This window comes from Vigna unguiculata, chromosome 10 (assembly GCF_037176805.1).
Source record: "Vigna unguiculata cultivar grain cowpea cultivar isolate G323 ecotype 2 chromosome 10, ASM3717680v1, whole genome shotgun sequence".
Lineage (NCBI taxonomy): Eukaryota > Viridiplantae > Streptophyta > Magnoliopsida > Fabales > Fabaceae > Vigna > Vigna unguiculata.
The window spans coordinates 13,536,242-13,554,607 of NC_140801.1; the positions used below are offsets into that span (position 1 = coordinate 13,536,242).

At 36.9% G+C, this 18,366-nt stretch overlaps 2 protein-coding genes and 1 long non-coding RNA gene across 8 annotated transcripts in view; 2 read left to right on the top strand and 1 right to left on the bottom strand.

Moving 5' to 3' along the window:
• The window catches only part of LOC114166682 (disease resistance protein Roq1-like), a 35,870-nt gene that overhangs the window by 8,100 nt on the left and 9,404 nt on the right, over positions 1-18,366 (top strand). For 4 of the 6 annotated variants that reach the window (XM_085667717.1, XM_085667715.1, XM_085667719.1 and 1 more), the window contains 4 exons: positions 6,017-6,121; positions 6,210-6,302; positions 6,393-6,500; positions 6,592-6,657. In XM_085667717.1, the coding sequence (XP_085523843.1) occupies positions 6,017-6,121; positions 6,210-6,302; positions 6,393-6,500; positions 6,592-6,657 (372 nt within the window). Of the gene's footprint in view, positions 1-6,016; positions 6,122-6,209; positions 6,303-6,392; positions 6,501-6,591; positions 6,658-18,366 lie in introns of those variants that run through there. The other 2 variants (XM_085667720.1, XM_085667716.1) reach the window with 2 other exon arrangements.
• Positions 738-16,388, bottom strand: LOC146882175 (uncharacterized). Its single transcript, XR_014985138.1, has 2 exons — positions 15,814-16,388; positions 738-1,115 (listed from the first exon to the last, which is right to left on the bottom strand). It is a non-coding gene; the product is annotated as an uncharacterized LOC146882175 (long non-coding RNA).
• On the top strand, positions 7,010-9,139 carry LOC146882176 (uncharacterized). The gene has a single exon (XM_085667721.1). It carries the CDS (start codon positions 7,973-7,975, stop codon positions 9,131-9,133), a length of 1,161 nt encoding a protein of 386 aa, XP_085523847.1. The 5' UTR covers positions 7,010-7,972; the 3' UTR covers positions 9,134-9,139.

Here is an 18,366-nt window from a genome sequence, read left to right on the forward strand (position 1 = left end):
TTAGGAGTGTGGTAACAAATTTTGAGTTCATCCAGTTTCCTCCAAAATATTCAATGCATACTTTTTTTGACATATAACAATACCATTGTTGGATTGTGCTACCTCAATCCCTAAGAAATATCTGACTTTGCCAAGATCTTTGGTTTGAAAGTGGTGACAAATGTGTATTTTATCTAGGACATGCCATGTTGATCATTGGCTGTTAGAATAATATCATCAAAATATATAATTAAATAGATATACCAACACTTAAGTGTTGGAAAAAGACTGAATGATTTGACACAATGCGAGTCATACCAAACTGTTGAACAAACAACTAAATTTTCCAAAGCAAGCCCTAGGAGACTATTTGATGTAGGATTATCTTGTTCCTTTTTAAGATTCATGAATATGGTGTGAGTTGATTAAGAATGCTTAGTGAAATCCCAACTAGACATTAAGATAACACGCTATCTAGATGTGAAGGTTCCTTTCACAAAACTCAAGGGAAAAAGATGATGGATTGATTCAAATCAAAGCAAATAAGAGTGGAAAACACAGAAAAAGAGTAAAACCCGAGACACACACACAAAGGAAGAAGAAAGCATCAAATGGAAAGGAAAGGAATGGTAAAAATGTGAGAAGTACGCCACTACAAGGCTAAGCTAGAAGACATGACAACCTTGAAGATGAGTAGATGTGTGCCGCCACTTGAATTAAAATTCAAGATAAAGCTTAAAAACATTCACTCCTTAGGGTTGATACACAAAGGTGTTTAATTTCTCCAAAATATTCATCCCTTGTACAAATGTTAGAGGTCCCCTTAAATAGACGTGTCTAGGGGCCTCTTAGCAAAAACAAATAAGCTAAAAAGGATTACATTTCCAATAACATAACCTAAAGTTTAGAAAGTAGGTCAACAAAGTAGCACATGGATACATTCTAGAAGCCTTATTGGCCAAAGGCAAGGTGGATGCTCTTTCTAGATGTTTCTAGACTTCTTGGTGGCTAAGACATGTGGTCATCCTTTCTAGATGTTTCTAGAAAGCTTTGCTCCTTCTCTTTCCTCCACATGTACTCTCCAAAAGTCATCTAAATGCGCCACTTGTCCTTCCTTTTCCCACCTCTTAATCAACCTAAAAAACAATTAAAATAGGATTAGCATGTATGCTTAGGTTAAGCTAATCTTTGAGTCAACAAGTCAACCTAAGGTCAAAGTCAACAAGTCAACAAGTCAACTTAAAATAGTCAACCAAGCCAAATTCATGGAATTCAAACTAAGGAAAATAAAAGCAAAGGAAGGGCTCAAGGAACTCCCTTTCTTCTAAGCATGTGCCATGGGCCTTCACCCTTGGTAGGGATCAAAGCTTCATCATTCAGGCCATATAAAGATTTGCGGAGATGACATATCAATCCAAAAGACTCTCTCTGAGCAACAAAACCTGCAGGTTGTTTCATATAAATTTCTTCCTGCAAATCTCCTTTCATAAAAGCATTTTTGACATCTAGTTGGTAAAAAGGCCATAAGAGCAACCATGGCTATAAACAAGGGAACAAACCATAATCCAAACCAAAAGTTTGTGTGTAACCTTTAGTCACAAGACGAGTTTTGAGGCAATCAATAGTATCAGGACTAACTTTGTGAGCAAAGACCCAACTGCAACCAACAATTTATTTCCCATACGATAATGGGCTCCCAACAAGGATGTCCTACGACATCACCTACACATTTTGGAATTGAAACAATAGGAATAGACGAAAGGCAGGTATAAAAAGATGGAGATATTTGATGGTAACTCAAGGCAATGTAATGAAGAGATGAATTACAGGTAGAGTGTATGACTTTATGGAGGGCAAATGGAAGTTGAAACATAACTGTTAGAGCTGGAAGAGCTAGAGGAGATGGAGGATTGTGCACTAGAAATGAGTCATCTGGTGAATGATGAGAATGTTGTCGTTGAATATACACCAGAAGGATGTTGGAGAGACTGGAGGTGAACTAGACACAATAGGAGGGTCACAAATAACAGGAATATTAATCGTATTGGAAGAAGAAGAAGACTTAAATTAAAGAGAAAACTCATTGAATATGACATTAGCTGAAATAAAATAGCGATTAAGTGAAGAAGTGAAGCATTTATATTTTTTTTGTGATATAATGAGTCCTAAAAAGACACATTTGTGTAACCTAGGAGATAATTTATCAATATCAGGACTAAAATTATGAACAAAACAAGTAGACAAAAAAACTTTTAGAGGTAAGGGATGAAAAAGTTCATGAGCAAACAAAATAGAATGAGGGATTTTATTATCTAAAAATTCAGATGGCATGTGATTAATAATGTTGGAAGTCCCACTTATTAACAAATAAAATAACATGTAGTGAGAACAACATCACATCCAAAATACTGAGGAACCTCACCATGGATTAAAATTGTGTGAGTGGTTTCAACATGATGTCTAGCACTCAACCATCCCATTTTGTTGAGGTGTATAAGCATACAAATTTTGATGAAGAATGCCATGATAACTCTAAATGTTTGAAAGAATGTGAAAAGTATTCATGGTCATTATGACTGCTCAAAGTTCAAATAGAAGTCCCAAATTGATTTTGAACTTCATTGTAAAAGGATTGAAATAAAAAACTATTCAGAAGGATTTTTTATTAAAAATAACTAAGTACAAATTGAATAATCCTTAATAAAAGTAGCAAAATATTGAAATCCTAAATTGGACATAACATAGCTGGGTCCCTAAATGTCAAAATGAACTAAGACTAAAGGGAACAAAGCACGTTGTTGGACATTATGAGGAAACGAATTACGACTATGTTTTCCTAATTGACATGACTCACGACAAATTAGATAAATTTGACATACTGATAACAAGCTATTACATTTTGGCAAGACTAGGATGACCCAACTGAGCATGAAGGAGAGATGGAGAATCCATAATCGTTCAAACATGTGCAAAAGGTTGTAGGTGAGAAAGACCTTGAGACTCACATCCAGTGCCAATCATCTGTCCTAAACTCCGGTCCTGTAAACCAACAAGATCTTTGGTGAAAGAAATAACACAATCAATGGAGCTGGTGAGACGACTTATAGATAATAAGTTAAATTGTGACTCAGGAACATAAAGAACGTTATCAATGGATAAATAAGGAAAAAGATTAATAGTACCAATACCATGGGATAAGACCTTAGATCCATCAAACATGGTACCGAAGGTAAATAACCAGTAGAAGATAGAGAAGAAAACAAAGATTTGTTACTTGTAATATGGTCTGTGACACCTGAGTCAAAAACCCAAAGTCCAAGGGAAGTAAAGTGAGTTAGGCCAACAAAAAAATATACTTGTGTATGTAACAAAAGCAGTACAACTAGGTTTCTGACGATTCTCATACCATTTGAGAAAGTCATTGAGAATAACATAGTCTTCTGCGGTATTAGATGAAGTAGGATCCACATTAGATGGTTGTGAGGGAGAATCAATTTGGACCAGTGCAGCAGCAGTTCGAGAAGGATGATCATGTAAGGCATAACACTTGTTAATCTCATGAGTTGGATTAGGTTAGGTTGTCTTTGTCTGTTCTGCTATTGTATACGGAAGAAACACTCTGGATATCTAATTTCTAGAGTTGTCCCTGACTTAGGAATAGAGATGCCTTTGTTAGGAGCAACTTCAGAAGCATGACTAATTTTTGGGGTTGACCCTGGCTCTGAACAAAGATACCCTTGTTAGGGGTAGCTTCAAGGATATTCATACTAGATGTGGCAAGAGTTGTATCAGGAGTACTAAGAGTAGTATGAGAGACGATCGTTGTATAAAAGGGATAAAAGATCACTTAAGAGATTCAAAAGACTCAACTTCAAATGAACTTTCCCCTTAAAGTTGAGGACGTTCGTGAAAGGATTTAGTTTCATCAAACGTAACATCCATGGACGTAAGAAAACCTTTTGACTCAGACGATGGTAACAACAATATCCCTTTTTACTCGATGCATAATCAATGATTATGCATTTAACAACACTAGGATTTGATTTTACATAAAACTGATTATGAATATGGACAAAAACAACACATCCAATCATCCGACTGTGAAAACTCGAGAGAAAAGCAACAAATAGAAAGAAGAAAGACATGAACTAAATGGGAGTTAGACCATCTAAGACTCGAAAGGGTAATTGATTAATAAGATAGGAAGAAGTGAGGACAATCTGTCCCCAATAAGATTTAGGGATATTTTTTTGGAAAAGAAGTGTTCTTTTTTGTCACCTCAAGATGTTTTTTTGTGTTACAGCAATGTCATTTTGCTGTGGTGTGTATCAACTCCACACAAGTAAATTCATGAACACCATTTATGGAGGAATTTAGAGATATCATGATTTACATTTTTCCTTGCATTATTAGAACGTAAATGTTTAATTGACTTCCCAAATTATGTTTTTACCATATGGAAGAATTTGACAAATAGAGTAAAAAATTAAGAATTTTCTTTCATGAGGAAAATCCATGTAACCTGTGTACAATCATCAATAAACGTGACAAACCATTTGACACTAGATATACTATAATTTGATGTAAACCCTCAAACGTAAAATTGAATTAAATCAAAAAAGGATCGACACTCTTTGTATTATTAGGAGGATATGTGGCACAATGGTGTTTTGCAAGTTGACTAATATCATGTTTAAATGACTAAAAAGTATTGGAAGATGGGAGACAAGTGATACTTGTTTGTGTATTAATACTATCTTTTGTTCTTAAGTTGTTAAAACAATACAACCTTCCTTGTTCTTTAATAGTTCCAATCGTCTTCCTCGTGACAAGATCTTGGGAAACATAATGAGTGGGAAAGAGCATTACAAAACACTTCAAGTCATGGGTATGTTTTTTGAAGTTGAGGAAAGAGGAAGGGAAGAGCTTTAGCTCTTTGTGAAGGGGAAGCCCTTGAAAGAGAGAGTGTTCTATTTTCTTTTGTTTTCATTCCATTGAATAAAAGACCTTTCTTTTCTTTCTCTTTTCAATTTTGGTTCCTAACGGTTAGATATTTTTAGATTTCCCTTTTCAATACTTCACATGGTATTAGAATCATGAGTTAGAGCCTATCTTAGTGAAATTTGTTGTTTGTTGGGTCTATTTCCACCCGCTATCGGACCACTCTTAAATGTCTTGTCCTAAGCACGAGATATATATGCCTCTGCATCAGGGGGATGTGTTGGAAGTCCCACATTGACTAGTGATAAGACCAATTCACAAATCCCACCTTACAAGTTGGTTTTGTGGGGTTGACTTAGGTTTAAAATCAACTTCTTAACATCTAGTTGCAATGGCATGAAGTATCTTAGGCACCCAGTAATCTTGCGGTAAATAAAAAGTTCTAAGCCAAACTTATATAAGTGTTCCTTTAGGTCCTTGGATAGAACTCTAGCTTGCAGACAACCTCATGATTCTAGGATTTATATTCCAAGATCCTGCAACAAGAATCATTCTTAAGTTCTCTTTAGACTTGAATTTAAACACAAAAACCACATTGACTAGAGATAAAACAAAATTATAGTATATAAATGGAGCAATTCTTACAAGTCAATTTTGTGAGGATGAGTTATGCATAAATTAACTTACTAATATGGTAACACAACCACTAAGAGTCTATTTTAGTCGAGATTATGGCATGTCGTGCCATTATATCTGGTCCCTTAATTCCCATGCATGATGTCCTTAGTGTGAGGGGATGCATTAAATATCCTACATTGACTAAAGAAAAAACCAAATTATAGTATATAAGTAGGGGCAAACCTCCACTTACTAAGTCATATAGAGGTTTTGGGTGGAATGGAATGTTGATCCTTGGGATGTATTAGACATTTACAATGAGTCAGGCTAGAAGATTCCTCCCATTCCTAGCCAAAACCAGTCCTCAATGAGTCAGGCTAGAAGATTGATGTTGAAATCTTGAATGTGGGAGACAAGACATTTGAACATTGTGTCTAAAAATATGGTTTATGAAATTAATTACATTACATATATGCAGTGGAGACATGGAGATTTCTGATGTGATAGAATTCAACGTGAAGCGTTGTAGGGAGGCACTTTTTAAGGCTGCTGGCATCTCAGGGGGCGCGATCTTGAATTCTTGGTAATTGAAACATTTAATGCTTGATCATATTTTCACTAAACATTATATCTAAAAAATAATATTTATGAAATTCATCACATGTATGAAGCGAAGAAATGGGGATTAGTGATGCGATAAAACTCCACATAAAATATTGGAGTGAAGCATTTTCTGAGAAAGCTGGTGCGATTGATTATTTTAGGTAATTGAAACACTTTCTGTTTTCAGATTGTTACGGTACACTTTCTCTTAAAATAACAATTATAAAATTTGTAACATAACATGTTTCCAGTTTTGATGAGGGAACGATTGATTGTGAGATATCGAACCTCCAGAACCATTGGAGGGAGAAACTTTGTGAAGCTCATGGTATATCAATGGATAAAGACTTACAATGGAGGTAATTGAAATAGTTCCAACTTTCAAATTTTTACTGCATAGTATTTTTCCAAAAAGTTACATTTATGAAATTCATGAAATGTATCAAGTAGATATGCTTTGAAGATTTGGATGAAGGCACTTTATGGCATCTCAAAAGATGCAGTCTATACACCGAGGTAAGGGTAACTTTAGTAGCTCTTTTAGATGTTCTTCTTTTTTCAACACTTTTACAATTAGTTGAAATTTGTTTATTATTATAATTTTTTATAGCTTTTTATCACATCTCACCAAGAGATACATTACTACTAATCGTCATAAGAAATTGAGCATACAAATATTTTACATTACACTTTTAAGTCTTTTCAAAATAAACTTCCCTCCTCCTTGTAGGGAATTATAGTATTACAATATATACATCTTTTAAAAAACAAAAAAGATATTTTTCTTTCCCTCCTCTACATCTTATCTGTGATGAGATTTTACTCTTGCAACATCATCTATTCCCGTGTAACACTCGATCATTACAATTTAAAAGCAACGGACAAACATAAAATATAGGGTAAGATAGTGTTTTGAAATGTAATATCTATGCATATATTAAAACCATATACATATATTTTCATAATTTATACAACTTGACAAATTAATATGAAAGAAAGAAGATTTTGTATTCAAATTGATTCATTTGAAACCGTACATCAGTCTCTATTTATAGAGAACTCTAACCTTAAAGTAATAATTACAAAAAGATATCTATAATCTTCTATCTGTTAGAATTATTACCTATTGTATCATTAACCCTATGTGTAGGGTGTTAAGTGTGGGAAACTACCTACTGCCGTATCTACTGTTGCATGTAATCATGCCTAGTATCTTAGAGTAGTCTTTTCATATGTACTTGCTTCATTATAAATAGAAGAGGAGGAGAGTGGTACTGTTGTCCACTACTCATATATTTTAAAGTCTCAGTCTCAAGTTGGTATCAGAGCGGGTCGATCCCGCTCTGGTTTCTGTCTCATCTGGTCCGTCATCGCTGTCCGCGGTTGATCGCCGTTAGTCACCGCCGCTGTCCGCGGCTGTCCAAGTTCGGTTAACCTCGTTTCTGAACTGTCAAACAACATTTCAACTCTGTCCGCCACTGTTTGCGTCCTCTGCCGCTGTCCGCCGCCGTCCGCCACCGTCCGCCGCCGTCCACCGACGCAATTCCGTCCGGAAACCACCAGATCTGAACCGCCTCCACGCGCGTCTTCTCTGTTCGCTGTAGTCAGGCGCGTGCCGCCCACGCGCCGCCTTCCCGTCGCCAGTTCGTCGTCGCGCCACCTCCGTCGCCGTCGCCGGAGCCTCCTCTACCCGTTTTGACCCTCAAATCTCTGTTCCGGTGAAGTCCAGTGGCACCTCTTGTGGAAATCGTCACTCTTGAATTCGAAAATCGTCATTGTTTCACTGTTTTCCAGTATCCTCTCTGTTTTCATTTATTCTCTTGATCATATCATGGCCACTGGAGGAACTGGGAGTGCTATTTCATTCTCCGGAAGCCCCTGCATTACGTCCGAGAAACTAAATGGCCAAAATTACTTATCTTGGTCCGCTGCTGTCGAGATGTGGTTTCTCGGTCAAGGACACCACGAACACCTTGAGAAAGATGGCAGCCACGTACCTTCTGAAAAAGCTGAACAGTGGAAACAAGCGGATTTCCAACTATGTGCTCTATTGTGGCAATCGGTGGAACCACGACTTTTGATGTCCCTACGGGCCTTCAAAACTTGCCACTCGTTTTGGAAGCGAACTCAGAATATCTATGCAAATGATATTCAACGCCTCTATGATTCGGCGAACAAGTTGGCATCTATGAAAATGACTAACCATGATATGATGTCATTCATGAATGACGCTCAAGCTGCTGTGGAAGAACTTCGAATGTTCTTGGAAGTCGACTCTCTAGATGAAATGAAGAAAAAACTTGACAAGTACTATATGGTAATGATCCTCCGCGCTATACACCCAGACTTTAATCATATCCGAGATCAGCTTTTGACCTCTCATGAGGTTCCTTCCATGGAAACTTTGATCTCCCGCATGATACGTGTTCCAACTCTTCAATCTCCAAAAACTCTTGCTGTAATGGAACCATCTGTCATGGTTGCCACCCGAGGAAGAGGAGGTCGTGGAACTAGAGGAGGTGGACGTGGAGGTCGTGGGCGTCCTCAGTGTACGTATTGTAAAAGGATGGGTCATACCCAAGAAAACTGCTACACTTTACATGGATTTCCTGCCAAAGCAGCCAATGTCTCCCAGGCAGAGACTACTGACTCCAAGTTCACTGAGGACGAGTATCAAGAGTACCTACGCCTCAAATCCAACAGCTTGGCACAGTCATCTCAAGCTCCAAGTACATCAACTGTTTGCATCTCTCAATCCATGGAAGGTCACAATTCATGGGTAATTGACTCTGGTGCTTCTGATCACATTTCTGGTAATACCTCCTTGTTCTCAACCATTTCATTCCAAGAAAAATCTCATTTTATAACCCTCGCAAATGGTTCTAAAACATCCTCAAAGGGAGTCGTTCAAGCCATCTTATCTCCGTCCTTAAATCTAAAATCTGTCCTTTTTGTCCCTAATTGTCCTTTCAATTTAATTTCCTTAAGTTAGTTAACCAAAACATTGAATTGCTTTGTAACCTTCGATAACAAATCTTTTGTTATACAGGAGCGTGGCTCGGGGAGACAGATTGGAGAAGGATATGAAGCGGGCGGATTATACCATTTTGGATCTCGTCCATGTGTGTCATGTGTTGCAGCCCCCAATCCTAAAATGTTACATGATCGGCTTGGTCACCCTCACCTGTCCAAGTTAAAGAAAATGTTTCCTGAACTTAGTCGTCTCCAGACTTTAGAATGTGAGTCATGTCAACTAGGAAAACATGTTAGATATACCTTTCCTAAAAGATCTCAATCAAAGTGTACTTCTCGTTTTTCTGTCATCCATTCCGATATCTGGGGACCTAGTCGTGTCTCATCTTTTGGCTTTAGGTATTTTGTTACTTTCATTGATGAATATTCGAGATGTACTTGGGTTTATCTTATGAAAGATCGTTCTGAATTATTATCCCTCTTCACATCCTTTTTGAATGAAATCAAGAATCAATTTGGTCAAGTAATTAAAATCTTAAGAAGTGACAATACCAAAGAGTATTTTTCGTCTGCTCTTTCTAATATTTTGAGTTCCCATGGTATCCTGCACCAGTCTACTTGTCCTCATACGCCACAACAAAATGGTATAGCAGAAAGAAAAAATAGACACTTAGTTGAAACTGCTCGTACCCTTTTGCTTAGTGCCAACGTTCCTGTCCATCACTGGGGAGATGCCATCTTAACTGCAGGTTTTCTTATTAATCGGATGCCATCTTCCTCTCTCAATCATAAGGTCCCTTTCTCCATTCTGTTTCCAGACAATCCTCGCTTTCACACTTCTCCTAGAGTTTTTGGTTGTGTATGTTTTGTTCATGACATGTCTCCCGGGTTAGACAAGCTTGCTGCTCGCTCTCTCAAATGTGTTTTCTTGGCTATTCACGACTTCAAAAAGGGTATCGATGTTACTCTCCTGAAACCAAGAAATATTACATGTCTGCCAATGTTACTTTTTTTGAACAGACCCCTTACTTCTCTCCATCTGTTCAAGATGTCCATGTCATACAGCAAGTCCTTCCTATTCCCGTGGTTGAGTACAATATTTCCAATGTCCCTGTCCCTCCAAGTCTCGACCAAAGTCCTCCTGAGCCATCATCTCCACCTATTGATTCTCTCCAACACAGGACGCCGACGAATAGTCCAGTTGTTCAAGAACATGGTGAATCCCCTACTTCAGATTCTTCTCCCTTGTCTCTTGATCCCACGACTCCTAGTGAAGGTGATTCAGGTTGGCCCATTGCTCTCAGAAAAGGTACTCGTTCCTCTCGAAATCCACATCCCATTTATAATTTTCTTAGCTATCACCATGGTTATCAAACTCGCGAGTTAACTCGTTAACTCGGACGAGTTTGCGTGCCTGGTCATGCCCAGCGAGTTAACTCGCAAGCAAACTCGGTTTTGAAGCAGAATCGGTGGACTCGTGAATGAACTCGCCGGAATCGTTCAAACTCGCGAGTTTTCAGCGAGTTCGCGAGTTCAAAAGGGGAAAAAATTGGAAATCGAAACGGGGTCGAGTGGTTGTCGCGAGTCGTTCTGTGGCCATCGCAACCCCTTTCATGGCCGTCGCGACCTGTTCCGTGGCCATCGCGACCTGTCCTGTGGCCATCGCGAGCACTTCTGTAGCCATCAACAACCGTCGAGCAGTTCTGCAGCCTTCGTCCTTGCTCGCGAGTAGTTTTGCGGCCTTCGCACTCCCCATCGACCACTCTCCTACCGTCATCCTTGCTCGCTTTGCCGTCGCGGTGGCCGTCGACAACCATTCCACTTGCGTGTTCTCAATAGAGCGAGGTTCACGAGTGTGGTTCCTAGGTTTGGGTGTTCTATTGGCGGATGTTATTCACTTATTCCCAGCTGCAGTGCACTGTTTAAGTGTTTGAATTTATTTCAGCTTTGGGTCGAACACAGTCACACTTGCACTGCACCATTTGTATGAAGATGATGATATCATTAGAGGATTAGACAGATATTTGAATCTATGATTTACGGTATTTGTATGAATTTATTTATTTTAAATACTTTTAAGCTATATAATTTTATGGACCGGTTTGAATTAAGATATTATTTATATAAAAATTTTTTTCATGTAAAGTAAACTCTTACGAGTTTACGATTCGAGTTTACGATTCGAGTTTACTGGACTCTCACGAGTTTACGTAAACTCTCGAGTTTGACAACCTTGGCTATCACCGATTATCGCCTTCCTATTGTTCACTTTTATCCTCAGTGTCTTCTGTTGTTATTCCCAAAAATGTGAATGAAGCACTTGATCATCCTGGATGGCGACAAGCCATGATTGCAGAGATGCAGGCTCTTGAAAGCAATCATACTTGGGAGCTCGTGCCCCTCCCTTCGGGTAAGAAGGCTGTTGGTTGTCGTTGGGTAAAGTTGGCCCCGATGGTCAGGTTGATCGACTCAAAGCCCGATTGGTTGTAAAAGGGTACACTCAGGTTTATGGCCTTGACTATTGTGACACCTTCTCTCCCGTGGCCAAGATGACTACTATTCGCCTCTTCTTTGCAATGGTAGCAATTCGTCACTGGCCGCTTCATCAGTTGGATATCAAAAATGCCTTCCTTCATGGTGATCTTGAGGAGGAAGTTTACATGGAGCAACCTCCTGGGTTTGTTGCTCAGGGGGAGTCTGGTATGGTATGCAAATTGCATCGATCTTTATATGGCCTCAAACAATCACCACGAGCTTGGTTTGGAAAATTCAGCTCCATTGTTCAGAAATTTGGGTTAAGACGCAGTGAGGCAAATCACTCAGTCTTTTACAAACATACCTCTCCTGGGAAATGTGTCTACCTAATAGTATATGTTGATGATATTGTTATTACAGGAAATGATACTACTGGAATATCTCAACTGAAGGAGCACTTGTGTAAACATTTTCAAACCAAGGATCTCGGAAGCCTCAAATACTTCTTGGGCATTGAAGTAGCTCAGTCAAAAGATGGAGTTGTAATCTCTCAAAGGAAATATGCTCTTGATATATTACAAGAAACAGGTATGATTGACTGCAGACCAGTAGAGAGTCCTATGGACCCAAATCAGAAGTTAACAACAGAAGAAGGCGAATTATTCTCCGATCCAGAGAGATATAGGAGGCTCGTTGGAAAGTTAATTTATCTCACTATTACGAGGCCTGATCTATCTTTCGCAGTTGGAATTGTTAGCCAGTTTATGCAGACTCCATGTCTTGGACATTGGAATGCCATCATCCGTATTTTAAGGTACCTCAAGAAGGCTCTAGGACAAGGTTTGCTATATGAAGATAAAGGAAATGTTCAAATCTCTGGGTACTGTGATGCTGATTGGGCAGGCTCTCCTATTGACAGACGCTCTACTACGGGATATTGTGTCCTCCTTGGAGGAAATGTTATCTGTTGGAAAAGTAAGAAGCAAAATGTAGTGGCTCGATCCACCGCTGAAGCTGAATATCGGGCAATGGCGTCTCTCACGTGTGAACTCATATGGGTAAAGCAATTTCTTCGAGAGCTTAACTTTTGTGAAATTCAGACCATGAAGATGTACTGTGACAACCAGGCTGCTCTCCACATTGCATCAAATCCAGTGTTTCATGAGAGAACTAAACACATAGAAATTGACTGCCACTTTGTTCGAGAAAAATTGATGACGAAGGAAATTTGTACTGAGTTCGTTGGGTCAAATGACCAACTTGCAGATATGTTAACCAAGTCATTAAGGTGACCTCGGATTGAGTTCATTTGTTCCAAGCTTGGTTCATACAATTTGTATGCTCCAGCTTAAGGGGGAGTGTTAGAATTATTACCTATTGTATCATTAACCCTATGTATAGGGTGTTGAGTGTGGGAAACTATCTATTGCCATATCTACTGCTGTATCTAATCATGCCTAATATCTTAGAGCAGTCTAGTATCTTAGAGCAGTCTTTTCATATTCCATATGTACTTGCTTCATTATAAATAGAAGAGAGGGAGAGTGGTCCTGTTGTCCACTACTCATATATTTTTAAGTCTCAATCTTAAGTGACAGTACAGAAAAGGCAAAAAAAGAGTACTCAGGTTAGGAATGCTTCTGTTTGAGGGGGAGTGTACCAATATGGTGGAAGGGACTAATCTTTGAGGGGGAGATTGTTAAGAATCCAAGTGTGAGTCTAAGTCCCACATTGGCTAGAAATGAGAAAGAAAAGCACCATATAAGGATAAAAACTCATAAGCCCATCGTCTTAAGATTTTGAATTGAGAATGGTGTCAATGCCTTATGTGGTTGGGCTCAGGTCTCATTGGTATTGTATCCCTAGTGAACCTACTCCTCTGTAAACCTAACAAGTTTTCATTAAACAACTCTTGTGCATATTTTTCCTTCTCATGGCTTATACATATCAAACATCGTATCAGAGTCATTGTTTAAAAAGCTTATGTTCTTATATGTTATCTAGATCAAGAACGAATTGGGGTGTTTTCCCAAGATTGGAAGGAGCAGTCTCTTGAGAGTGACCAAGAAAACAGCAAGACACCTTCAAATTGGTTCAAGGGAGTCATACAAGTACTTTTCCTATCCTCCTTGTCTCCACACCAATAAGCATCTGTTTAGCCATAATCACAAGCAAGTGCCATACAAGGCTTTTTTCAACCTACATTCTTTATTCCCTTCTTCGGTAAGCCTAAAACTTGGGAAAATTTTCATACAGGACTTCTTTCTATAATTGTCCATGCAAGAAAGCATTTTACACATCAAATTGTTACAATTCCCAACCAAAATAAGCTGTCAATAAGAGAATGATTCTAACTATATACATCTTTGCCACGAGAGAAAATCTCTCCTCATAATCAACACCATAAGTCTGCGTAAATCCTTTAGCAACTAACACTACAACAAATTTCCAGATTTGTGAGGGAATAATTCCTAGCTAATCTCTTGCTAATCCCTAGCAAAACGATTTAGCGAAGGATTAGCGAGAAAACAGCGAGGGTAATGAACCGAAGCTAAATTATAGGTAGCTAATTAGCCAAGGAACTACTCCATAGTTAATCCCTAGCTAATCTATAGCTAATCCCTAGCAAACTAGGTGTAGCAAATCCCTAGGTAATCTCTAGCAAAATGTTTGTAGCAAATCCCTAGCTAATCCTTAGCAAAATGTTTGTAGCAAATCCCTAGCTTATCCTTAGCAAACTAGTTGTAGCAAATCCCTATCTAATCCCTAGCAAAATGTTTGTAGCAAATCCCTAGCTAATCCTTAGCAAATTAGTTGTAAGCTACAATGGTAGAATCCAGGAACATGTCTCACCTGCAAAGGTTAAGATACAATAACTTAGTACTACAAAAATGAGAAATTGTTTTAAATAACAGGAAGGAGAAATTGATCTTCAAGTAATCCACCTTGCATTGTAGCTGACTTGTCTGGTCAGGGGCAGTAAGCCCTTTAAAAAAGAGCCAACATAAAATGCATGTGTCCTTTTGTCAAAGGAAAAGTAATTTCTTGAGACAAAAACTACATTGTTTTTTCTTTGATTGATGTCACTGATAACATCTTTAAAATAAGAATAACCGATGTTCAAGCAGCCAAAACTAGATCATAAATGATTAATCTAAAAATTCCATTAATCAGATTTAAGTACAAAAGGGATTTACACCAATCAACTTACATGAGATAAGTTAGACAACCCTTCAACATAATCACAATGAAGATGCAATGGAAATCACATATTGTTAATGACACTTCTCAATAAGAAGAGGTGACACAGACAAAACCTATTAGAAAGCCATTAGGGGAGAGATCCTCTGCCGACATTAAGGAAGTTCCCAGCCGCACATTCACAAGTATATCAATCCTTCCAAAGTGCTTAAACGTTTATTCCACCACCCTCTCTGCATCCTCTTGCTTCCATAACGCTCATACTAGTGTCCAATCCTAACTATACCTTAGTTGCTATTATCCTAATTCTAAATTGAACACTACTTTTTAATTAAAACTAAACAACAGGAAGAAGTATTTAGTTCAGAAAAAATTAACAGTGGTGAAGAGTTGGAAGAATGTGCAGTTGTAATGTTAAATAAAATATTCCACTTTTGCCGTCTCCATGTAATTGTTCAACAATTCCAAAGGCAGTAGTAACTTCCTCCCCTTAGACATAGAAAACACTAGGTCCCCTACATTTCTCCAAAATTTTGGTTACAAGATCACTTAACTCCTTCACAATCATATTTGAAGTAATCATGAAAGTAATAACCTTAATTTATACAACTGCAATTTTTTTCTCAATGCAGTGACATAACCTAAGGTGTTTTTGGTTGCTTAGTTTAGTTTTTGGTCTGTTCCGTTTTTCTCCTAGGTAGCTTGATGATATGTGACTTAGATTACCTATTATAGCTCCGTCCTTTACACCATTACAATTCATTTGTTTCTTGGGATTTTAGCTGCTCCAACAATGATGTCTTATGTGGTGGAAAAAATGGCAAAGATACAAGTCACAGATCATGCAAACCAGGCAACAACGTTAGGTAGAAATTTTGTTTCAGCTTTGGACAGTTTGAAGAAAACGCTTTAACTAATTAAATTTGAATCATATTTTCCCAATGTAAGAGGCTAACAGAGCATGCAATATTGCGCAATGTAAGAGGTATACTGAAAAAGTAAAAAAATAATTGAAGAACTTACATGAAGACGAGCCACAATGTAATCGAGAATCCGAAGAGGAAATTGATCGGAGAAGCCACCACAATCACTTTCAACGTCATCTTCTTAGCACCACAATCCAATAATAGAAATGTTTGGATGAGTTGTCAAAGCACATCACAACTGCATCAACACCATTCCTATAGCTCTCGCCCTTCGTACACTCACCCAATCTCGAAAATTCCAATTATTAAGGTTTGAAAATGTGGCAAGTGAGGCAGATGAGAAAAAAGTAGTTTCAGAGGAGATCGATACGAATCTTGGGAGGGCCATCGAAGACGCAAACAAAAATTGAGGGTTTCGGAGAAAGGAGTCGGAATAGAGATGAAAAGAGAAAGAAGTGAAACGACAATGTGGAAAAGGAAATGGGAGAAGAAGTTCAGCTGACGCGACTCGTGAAAGGCAAGGTGAGAAGTTCAGCAGCTGTGGTGCGTTTTTTGGATGTCATTCCTTAGCACTGGGAAAAAAGGTCGCTAATCTAATTAGATATTTTGCACATAATAATAACGATAGCACTATTAGTAGTTTTAAATAGAAATGTAAAAGTATTACTTCCATATTTTAGTATATATTCTATTAAATAACTTAAATTTAACATTTAAATTTTTTTAAGAATAACTCAAATTAATTTTTTATATTTCAATTTTGGTATTGTATATAAAATTTATTTGTTTATATATATTAATATATCTCCAAAAATAAATTTAATAAATTTTCCTATATTTTTAATATTATACGTAATATAAAAAGGTACCGTTTATTTCTATTCTTAATAAATTCAAAACTAATATAAAATAAGTATAAATATATTTATATATATTTATAGTTTTTAAAAATTTCTTTAATAAATTTATTTTTTATAGAATAATTTGTATATTATTTTTTAATAAGAAATTCTATTTATTAGTTTTGGATTAGCAACAAAATCATTTTATAGTTAAAACCATAACTAATGAGCTTCAATTTAGCTATCATATTATGTTATATCTAATCTCTAACTAATTAGCTACAACTTAGCTATAATATTATGTGTCTAATCCCTAACTAATTAGCTATCATATTATGTTGTAATCCCTAACTAATTAGTTACAACTTAGCTACAATATCTATGTTGTGTATAATCCCTAACAAATTAACTACAACTTAGCTACCATATTTATGTTGTGTTTAATCCCTAACTAATTAGTTACAACTTAGTTACCATATTTATGTTGTGTTTAATCCCTAACTAATTAACTACAACTTAGTTACCATATCTATATTATGTCTAATCCCTAACTAATTAGCTACAACTTAGCTACCATATTTATGTTGTGTTTAATTCCTAACTAATTAGCTACAACTTAGCTACCATATTATGTGTTGTCTAGTCCCTCACTAATTAGCTACAACTTTGCTGTAATATTTGTTTGTTGCTAATTTGTCTCTAATTAGGGAGGGATTAGCGAGTAAAATTTTCCCTCGCTAATTTCCCTCACAGATCATCAAATTTCTTGTGGTGTAACCTTATTTTGTAATCAACTAATCTTTGCGCACGAAAAATTAAGCTTTTCCAAGAAAAACAAGCAACAATAACTCTTAATTTTTGTTCCCATACCTAACAAGTTTAAAGAAATACATTTCCTTCTAGTCATTCAATTTAATATGATCAAACAAAACTTATTTGCACTAAAACTCATTGTATATTTAAATGAACATATTTCTCAAAGACTCTTAAACTAAAACTCAGACCTACTAAGTTTATCAATAACTTGCACAACTTTTTCAACCACAAATAATTCATAACATAAATCAGTAATTTTTGACAGCCTTTATCAAAATCATGGCTAATATATCAAAACTATCAAAGTTACAAATTTTTACATTTTCAAAATATATAAGCTCAACAACTCTGATAAAAAATACATCCTTGCAAAAAAATATATTATCGTGACCAAGTCACATCTATACCCTCTATATAGTCTATCCTAAGGTTCTATCATAGTAAGACTAGTGTCCTTTACCTTTTCAGTTTTTATTATATCATGCTTAAGCTTTCTACTTTTCTGCTCTAAACATAACATCACACTCCTAAACTAAGAAAGATTCATCTTCGTCCCAAAATTGTCACATGCAAGATTTTATCTTAAACATACAACTTTTACAATTAAACCAACTCAAAAAAAGAAAAAAGGCAAAGATAAACTTACTCAAAAACAACTTTTGATCAAACAAAGGTGTGCTATCCACTTGGATGTCTAAAGTGGACTTAAAACTTATTGTTTTAGAACTTTAGAGAGAAGACCAGTGTTATCAAAAGTTGGTTCTGGATAACGGCTAGTGGTCATGGAACAAATGTGATAGTAAAGGTGTGAAGAAGAAGAAGGGTTGTGATGTGGAAAAGGCATGAAAAACAACGTTGTTGCTTGCCCTAAGGCTCTGAAAATTGTGAGAGAAGAACTTTGGTAATTATATAGAGAAAAAACAGTTCGCTCCTCTGTAAATCTTGGATAAAGTGCAACTAATGATAATCATGAGTGAATATGAAGTTGAAAT

Coding starts and splice junctions, on each gene's coding strand:
- LOC146882176 (XM_085667721.1), top strand. CDS start 7,973: ATGGCCACTGGAGGAACTGGGAGTGCTATTTCATTCTCCGGAAGCCCC.